The following is a 9,200-nucleotide window of genomic DNA, read 5'->3' on the forward strand; positions in this document are numbered from 1 at the left end:
TTTTTTTTTTTTTTTTTTTTTGAGGTTTTCAAAATACCCTTGGCAGAAAGGCTCTGCCCTCTCCAAATGTAAATTTATTTTGAAATATCAAATTTGCATTTTCAAAGAACAAATGCTCCCACGACCACTAGACATCTAATAATGTAACCTGCCCCTTCCCCCAGTCGATGGTGAGAATCCTGAGCTTAGAACCATTTCTGTGCCTGGAAAGCATTGAGCAGCAGTCCTGGCTCCTGTGTGGATGTCTGCAGTCTTCCCAGTCCAGCCTGCTTTTGTTGCCCCAGCAGCTGTGCCTGGAGGAGCTCTTCTGCAGGTGCAGGAGTGCCCTGTACCTGGCAGGAGTGGGTGTGCTGGGTGCTCAGTGTCCGTCAGGGGGCGGAAGTACTGAGGGGTGGGCCAAGGCCTTTCAAGTCCAAAGCAAGTGAGCTCACCCCGCTAGGGCCAGAGGCTGTCTAAGGAGGTGGCCTTGGCTCTGAAATTGGAGACACAGGCTGAATTCCAGCAGGTGGGTCTGGAAGGGGGAGGATGCTACAGGTGAGAAGAGAGTGCAAAGACTGAACACACCTGTGAAATGTGCTGGGGGCACCCCCCAGACCCATGTAAGTGGACGGGGCTGCAGCGTGGGCACCCCCCAGACCAATGTGAGTGGACGGGGCTGCAGCGTGGGCACCCCCAGACCCGTGTCAGTGGACGGGGCTGCAGCGTGGGCACTCCCCAGACCCATGTAAATGGACGGGGCTGCAGCGTGGGGGTGGGGAACAGCAATGGCACTGGGACAGCAACACCAGATGGCAGCTTCCTCCAAAGCCATGCCATGGTGTTCTCAGTACATCTGGAGGCCATGAGGAGCCATAGATGGTTGTGGAGTGGGGTAGAGTCCAGTCAGTCCGGAATGGAAGCAGCACCGTCTGCCTGACCAGCTTGCCGGGTCAGGGGACAGCAGGGCGGGGCCTCACATGGCTTCCTGTGTGGCTGCCCTTCCCTGGGGAGGGGAGAGTGGCCAGCTCTTGAGGCAGAGCTCAAGCTTGAGTCCCGTGGCCCTGAGCTTCCCTCTGCTGCCCCAAGCAGGCCACTCAGGAATAAGATATCCTTTAGGGTGGGCCACACAGGCTCCTTCCAGGAGGAGCAGCCAACACCCCGCAAGCCTCAGCTTCCCCACCATGCTCGTTGGGGGGTCCCCTGTGTCCCTGAAGCTCTGCCCCTTCCCGTGAGCCCCAGCTCTCCAGTGCTGACCCACTGCTGGTCATGAGCCTGCCACAGGTTGGCCCTCCCAGAGTGCGAGCGTCGCGTGCCGACCTGGAGGCAGCTCTGAGCCCAGCTACCCGGGGTGGACCCTGCACTCACCACTAGGGACCGAGGGCAAGAGGCGTCCCCTCTCTGGGCCTTCGATGTGGGCGTGGGGCCAGCCAGGGTGTGGGGGGCAGGCTGGCAATTGGGAAAGATGGGCTTGGCCTGGGGAAAAGGGATGGCGAGCAGCACCATCCATGCTGAGAAGACCCCACGGCTACTTCTTGGGCCTGGCTGCCCTGGCTCTTTAGCTCCACCCCCTCGACCTGGGGAGGCCCCACCAGAGTGAGGGATGAAGGGGCAGGAAGGCATGTGTGCAGTCCCAAGGTCCCAGGCCCAGGGATGGGGCTTTGGGATCCTCCACTCTTCCAGTGACAGGGTTGACCACCTGGGCTGTGGCACGTGGAGTCCCTGTGTTCTCTGCTCCTGCAAGGGTAGTGCTAAGAAGGTGGGTGCCCGGACCAGACCCCCTGCCCCCTTGCTGGCTGCCTGGGAAACAGGAGAGCCTTGGGGTGAGGCTGGGGGGTAAACTCAGGAGCTCCTGCTGCTCCCTGGCTGCGTAGGAAACGGGAGAACCCCTGGGTGTGCCTGGGAGGTAAACCCCGGATCCTCGCAGGAGCCCCCGCCCCTCTCTGGGCTCATGGCAGGCCTGTGTCCCAGTCTAGTCCTGACCGCAGTGCATTGGGGCTGAACTTGAACATATTTTATCTTTTCCAGCGGTTTTTCTTCCTCAGTACAGGTTCCTAAATGAAACTGCAAGCCAAGTTCATGGAGTTTCAATCACTTCCAAGTTTTGGAGCTTGGTCAGAGTCCTTGTTTCCAAAACTCAATCTCAGATTTGATCTAGAATCTGAGACTCCCGCCTACTCCCCTGACCCCGGTTAGACCTGGGGTGCTGCAGTGGGAATCTGGCTCCTGCACCTGCACCCCCTGAGCTCCCAGCTGAGGCTCCAAGAGGCTGCCTGGCACATCCTAGCCACCCCCCAACACAACCACCCCCACCATGACCACATCTGGTGGAAGAGGGAGCATTTTGGGGAAAATAGGAAAGCGGAAGGTTCTAGGAGGGTCATGCCGTTGCTGCTGATGGCAGTGCCAGCCAGGATGTACGGGCATGTGGCCAGCTGACATTGGGGTGTCCTGAGGCCCCTTCTGCCCTGCTAGGGACATTCTGCCACTGACAGCTCTAGTCCACAGCCTGTGTCACACAGGACTCTGAGCTGCCATGTGCAGAGCCCACAAAGAAATATGGAGCTCCAGATGTGTTTGGAAAGTGAGGTTGTGGTTTCCATGGCAACACTCCTTTTGCACCTTGCTCTCATCTCCACCTGTACTGCTGATAGGAGAATGAGGGGGCTGAGGCAGGTGTGAGGTTGGCATCCCCCCTGCAGCTTGGAGCTCAAGGTCAAGGGAGCTTCTTGGCAGGGGAGGGCGCCGGCCAATATAGTAAGAGGCAGAGTGGTGGAGATGCCCGCAATGGCATCCCAGAGGAAGCAGGCCTCCTGCGAGGGGCCCACCTGGTGACAACAGCAGTGGCAGTGAGAGCAGAGGTGGGCCCACCTCACCAGTCAACATGTGTGCATTTATTCATGGATCACACGTGCCCTCACTCCAGGGGCACAGAGAAGTGAAGTGACTTCCCCAGGTCACAGCCGGTTGGGGGCAGAGCTGGGATCTGACCACTGCTCTCTGTTGCCTGTCCTCTGGTCACCACACAGACCTGTGTGCTGTGCTCCCTTGACGTGCAGACAAGCCAACAGAGGCTCGGAGTCAGGGATCTCAGCTCCAGTACCATTCACATGTGGGGCCAGAGAGCTCTTTGGTGAGGGCAGCTGTCCTGGCAAGGTTAGCATCCTGTGTCCACTACCGACTAGATGCCTGGAACCCTCTCCAAGTTATGACAGTCAGAAGGGTTGCCAGACATTGCCAAATGTCTCTTGGGCAAAAGTGCCCCACGTTGAGAGCCACTGCTGCAGACCTTTGCAAAATGTACCTTATCACCTGCTAAGTGGGAGGAGCCAGGAGGCTAAGTCTGGGCTGTGCGTCGTCTGCCTCTGCAGAGACACAGGAAGGAGCGTGGCGAAGGGGGTGATGTGGGGGTCGCCTCCTGGACTTGAGAAGGGTGGAGGCATCCTCTCACTTTGGTTCCCATTCATTCATTCATTCATTCATTCCCCTACGTGTTTCTCAGGCCCGCAGCCTGTGCTGGGCACCCAGGGTCCTGAGATGAGTAAGAGGCCTCCCTTCCCTCGGAGTTTGAATCTGCTCTCTGGCTGTTTTCCAAAGTAGCACATGAATTTGCACAGTGTGGTCACTTAGGAAATCCTGAGCTTGACCAACTTTGTGAGTGTTCGTTTGTTTTAATTGTTAAAAACAATATGACTCAGGTCTCTGCCAAAAGAAACTAAGGAGGCCATGCATGGAAGCAGCCTCCGCTGAGCTCTTACCACGCAGCAGGCCCACGCGTGGTCTCACCAATGCTCACTGTTCACCCAGGACGCAGAGGCTTTGGGCCAGGTCTTCTGTGTAAATTAGCACTGGATCCGGGCAGGCACCAAGTGTGGAGGTGATCGCCCCACCCCATGATGAGGAAATGGGGGCTCCTGCAGGAGGAACACACTCCGTGTGACCCAGCGCCTAGTGGGGGCCAGGATTTGTACCCAGCACGACGGGCCCTGGGGCCACCTTCTTTCCATCTTGGGTGGAGGTGTCCTTGGGTGCAAGGGGTCCCTGCTTGGTCTGGGAAGTACTCAGGGGTTCCTGCAGGCAGCAAGGCCCTGTTTGTCAGACACTCTCTTCCTGCTTGTCCATCACGGGGTCCGGGGCCCTGCCCTTGTCATGCCCCCAACACACAACTACACCCTTAAACACACGCAGACACACACTTCCACAAACACACACACACTCACACGCAGACACACAGTTTCCACAGCACACACAGACACACTCTCACATGCTAGTCCACACATATCAGACCACAAACACATACATAGGACACACTCACGCACCAAGTGTCACACACCACTGACGCGCATGTCAGCTACTGACAGGTGCAGGTCCCTGGCAAGTGAGGGCGCTGTATGATCTGCAATCAATGCACACCTGGGTGATTGACTCAGTTGGGTGCCCGCTCTGTTCGCAGCTTGCTGCTGCTGTTGTCACCAGGTGTTCACGCTTTGCGAGAAGGCACCTTTCCCTGGGGACTGCCGTCATGGGTGTCTTGTCGCTCTGCCTCCCACTCCCCACCCCTGACCTCACATATTCACAGCGAAGACTCACGGAGAAGACTCAGCGTGACATACAAATGCCACACCTCATAACGATGGCATCCACATACTTATAGAAACACGCTATGCACACAGAGGCACACTCACTCATGCGCATCCCGCGCAGGCTCATGCACCAGGCTCTCCCCAGCTCCCCAGCCTGCTCTACCTGCTCTGCCAGGGGCACCCCTGCCTGCAGCACGCCCATGATGCTGGCTGTGGAGCCCCTGGTGTGGTGGCTCATAGGGTGGAGGGCCTGTGGGCCACTGGCTCAGAGCAGGGCCAGAAGCTGGAAGCCCTGTGCATAAAGACCAGGCCCTAGGACACGGGGCAAGTGAGCAGGGCAGGCACGGCTGGGAGGGACAGAGAGGGCACCAGGAAGCCAGGCAGGGGCCCACGAGGCAGGTGGCCATGGGGTGGAGAGTACCAGTCACCGTGGGGATGACAAGAAGAGAGAAGCCAGTTTGCCTGGCTGGGTGCAGCAGGAGGGCTCCCAGGGCTGACTGGGTTGGGGGCTGGGGGCTGGCTCAGCCCTCTCTAATGCGGTCCATTTCCCTTCAGAGGGCACATCGAGTCACAGTTGGGTTCAAACTGGCACATCTCCGTGCCGGGAGCTGACTCCACTCTCCTGCAAGACAGGGCCTCTGTTTCTTCATCTAGGCTTCCCCGGCTCACAGCCCAGGCTGCATGCAGTCAGCGCTCAATGCATGCAGGGTCAAACTTCCCCAGTTGCCTTCCCTGTGCTCCAGAGACTGCTGTGTGAGAGGCTCCTCCCAGCTGCTCGTCTGCCCGGCCCCTCCCGGCTGCCCCAGGGGCCTTCACGGAGTCTGGAGAGCAGGGGGCCTTCCCCACACCTCTCACAATGGTGGGGGTGTCCGTGTTCTGTTCTTTTTCTTCCAGGTTGTGGGGGCTGCGGCACAGAAATCAAGAACGGCCAGGCCCTGGTAGCCTTGGACAAGCACTGGCACTTGGGCTGTTTTAAGTGCAAGAGCTGTGGGAAGCTCCTGAACGCCGAGTACATCAGCAAGTAAGTGGGAGGAGGGCTCCAGTGACAGCCTCCGCTCAGGCTTCCCTACTCTGCGGGGTTCCCGCACTCTGCACGTGTCCCAGGCACCACCCTCTCTGCGTCTCTCCTATTCCTCACACAGCTACTCTTGTCCTGCCACTGGGTGAGAAGCGTGGCCCAGAGCCTAGCGAATCTGTCCCGAAAGCCTTGTGTCTCCCTTCTCTGGCCAGCCCTGGCTTCTCTAACGGCGTTTGCAGCTTCCAGCTCCTTTTTTATGGATGAGAAGCAGAGTTGCCAGGGCTGCCAGGGCTGAGTTGTTGAAGTGCCTTCCCTCTCCGTCTCAGTCCCCCTCCACCATCCCCATGGGATCAGCTGCCCTTTCTGGCACCTGGATGTGCTGCAGGAGGTGAAGCAATGTCAGCAGAGGCCAGCACGGGGATGAGGAGAGGGTCTGACCATCCCAGGTGTCAGGGCTGGGGCCCCGCAGCCACGCACTCTGTCTTCTGCAGGGCGGGGGCCCCTGGGACGGCTGCCACCGGCACCAAACATGTCCCACAAATGTGCAGTCAAGCTGGGGTGGTGGCCGGTTTGGGAACCGGGTAAGCCTTCTGGGAAGATCATGGCCTTGAATGGAGGCAGCTCAGGGCCAGGAGCTGTGGGTGGGTTTTAACCCTGGTGGGGTCGGGGACCTGAGGCAGGCAAGCCTTCTGCATGGCGCAGGTGAGGGGCGAATATGTGGACGAGCTGAAAGAGGGCAGCTCCTCTGAGCGCAGAGGGCCCCTTCCTGGGAGCTAGAGGGTCTTTTGTCTATGCTGTGCTTGTTCTCAATGCCCAATGAGAGCAAAATCATCACAGGAATTGAGGGAGATGAAAAACGTCCTGTGATAAAACTGCATGGCGTGAGGCACACACACACACGCAGATGCATGCACATTCAAGCGCGTGTCACACGGAACCTGAATCACGTCCGTGGATGTGCCCGTGTTCACTTCCTGGCTGAGGGTATATACTAATTCTGCATCACCACTAGGGGAAACTGGGTGAAGGGTACATGGAACCTCTCTGTGTTGTTTCTTACAACTGTTATGGAATCTGCAATGATCTCCAAGACATCATTTTAAGTAAAACCTCCAAACCAAGGTGAGCTTGCACCCAGGGTGAGGGACCTGTGGGGTGCATGAGTTTCCCCGCCTGTGTCACAGTCAGCCAGGGACCGCCTGGTGTGGTGCACGCAGCACTTTAATATAAAATGAAAACTCCCAGCCCCGTGCAGGTGGCAGGGCCCTCCCGCAGCGTTGGCAGCTCACCCACACCATGCATGTTACTTAGCAGCCTCCAGAGCTGTCCCAGAATTGACGAGGAGGGCGTTGGTGTTGCCATGGAGATGTTATCTTTAACCTCCCGTTTGCTGCAAATACACCCATTTGTGGGTTATTACAGGAGTCCTGAGGTCAGCAGCATTTGGAAGTAAGCCTGAGGACTCATTTTGTCTCCCTCTCACGTGGAAGGAAGGGCTGCCACTCTGTCAGCGGCAGCTTAGCCCAGCTGTGGGCCACTTCCAGGCTGCAGCCAGAGAGGGGCACCCAGGCTCAGGGCTCATGACCCCACATCGTGGGGACCTAGCAACAGTGCAGAGGTTGCAGGAAAAGAACGTGAGCTGGGGTCTAAATCCACGACAGCCTGACAAATCCTCCCTTCTGTAGCAGCTGTGTAAAAACTCAAACAAATTTGGAACACTACAGCAACTTCAGCGATGCTGGAGGGGGGCACGTTGGAGTGGCAGGCGCCCCACTTTGTGCCAGTCACCCCCGCACCGGCTGGGTGTGGCCAGGGCTGGGAGGACAGCCCTAGTTAGTAATGATAATGGCTTCAGCCACCTTGGAAAGCGCCTGCCATTCTCTTCATTCGTCTTTACTATCATTTCCCCGATTTTGCAGATGAGGAAGCTGAGGCTCAGAGAGGTTAAGGGACTTGCCCAGGGTCACACAGCTGGGATGTGGCATGTGAGTGCAGGCCTGTTCACTTAACCACGGCTCAGCAGCACCTCCCCGCACCGTGTGTGGCCACTGCTGACCTGCCCTCCCCGCATCTGCACAACCATCTCTCCTGGCATGTTGATCTCTTAATAATCATGAAAACAGGTGTGAAGATCGTGATAACAGGAGCTGTGCCAGGGTGATCCTGCAGATGGCTTTTCTCTATAGCTCATTTATGCAGACTCAGAGGAAGCCACTGCTGGAGGTGCAGGCCCAGGATGACGGGCATTCGACACCAATTCCCTGAGCCCTATGCTCCTGGCACATCGCAGGCAGGCCGTACGTGTGTGTGGGGAAAGGGGACGGACACGTTTGTGCAGCCCTCCTGCTCTTTCCTGCACTACAGAAGGCCAGGCCCCTCCATGTGTGGCCAGAGTCAGCCTTTGTCACCCCCTCATATTCGGGGGCTGTGATGCAGGGCAGGATGCAGGGGGGACAGTGAAGTCTCGTCCTAACCTACGATACCCTCACCTGGGCTTTCTGTCATACTCCAACCCCTTCTGCAATGTGGGCGCCCTTACTGTCCCCCCTTTTTGGCTCACAGTTTTCTGAAGTGCCCCAGATGTTGAACTTTGGATGGAAGGAGCCAGAAAGAAGAGCCAGGTCTGCAGAAGCAGCTCTCGTTTCCCAGAAGCTGCTGCTGTCAGCCCTTCCCACCCACTGGGCAGGTGGCCTGGCCCGTGCTCCTCAGTTTCTTCGTCTGTGAAATGGAACCATTGTCGTCCTATTTCTCGTGGGGCTGGTGTCTGTGTGACACGGTCTGTTGGAGGCGTTGTTACCTGAGCAGGAGGAGGTGGACATTCTCCCACTTTGAGGGCAGACCTTCTTGTTGGTGAGGGTTGTTAGATCTCAAGGGTCCTCGGGTGACCCTCGCCCTGTGCTGACCGCCCGTCTCGTTGCAGGGACGGCCTGCCCTACTGCGAAGCTGACTACCACGCCAAATTCGGCATCCGCTGTGACAGATGTGAGAAATACATCACGGGGCGTGTGCTGGAGGTGAGTGCTGTGGGCCCGGCCCCGGCTCTCTCTGAGCGAGGGCCTAACCGCCCCCTGGGAGTTGACTGGGAGATTTGTGTGTGTTTGTGCAAGAGTCTGTCTGGCTGCAGCTTCGCCTCGCTACTCCTGCCAGCTCAGCCACTGGACGCCCTCGTCGGCTGCCCAGGGCCTGCCCAGTGCCATCTCCTTCAGGAAGCCTGCCTTGTGATGCTCTCCTCTGTGCCACTTGACAAATTCAGAGCATGTGGGAAGTGCTTTGAGATGTTTTGGCCCAACGGTTTGCTGTCTCGACTGGGACTCAGAGGCACAGAAGATGGAAGAGAGCACACAGCAGGACCTCCTCCCCAGAGGAGGTGCAGCGGGGTCACCCGGCAGGCAGGGCAGATAGCAATTATATGGAGGGAGCTTCTGACGTGCTGATAGCATTGTGTTCCTTGGTCTGGGAGGTAGCCATGTGGGCATGTTCCCTGTGTGTAAAATTACAAAATTACATTTTGTTCAGTAAGATAAATCCCATGGAGTAGCCAGGACCAAAACCCCACCCTCCAGATTCACAGACCCCCCCCCCACCCCTCCACCCTGCAGCCCGCCCTCCAGATTCACAGACTC

General features: G+C 57.7%; 1 protein-coding gene across 33 annotated transcripts in view; it reads left to right on the forward strand.

Moving 5' to 3' along the window:
- The window catches only part of ABLIM2 (actin binding LIM protein family member 2), a 198,499-nt gene that overhangs the window by 73,240 nt on the left and 116,059 nt on the right, over nt 1–9,200 (forward strand). For all 33 annotated transcript variants that reach the window (XM_017861079.1, XM_017861059.1, XM_017861063.1 and 30 more), the window contains 2 exons: nt 5,454–5,580; nt 8,498–8,591. In XM_017861079.1, the coding sequence (XP_017716568.1) occupies nt 5,454–5,580; nt 8,498–8,591 (221 nt within the window). The remainder of the gene's footprint in view (nt 1–5,453; nt 5,581–8,497; nt 8,592–9,200) is intronic.

Source organism: Rhinopithecus bieti, unplaced genomic scaffold (genome assembly GCF_001698545.2).
Source record: "Rhinopithecus bieti isolate Rb0 unplaced genomic scaffold, ASM169854v2 scaffold_60008, whole genome shotgun sequence".
Classification (NCBI taxonomy): domain Eukaryota; kingdom Metazoa; phylum Chordata; class Mammalia; order Primates; family Cercopithecidae; genus Rhinopithecus; species Rhinopithecus bieti.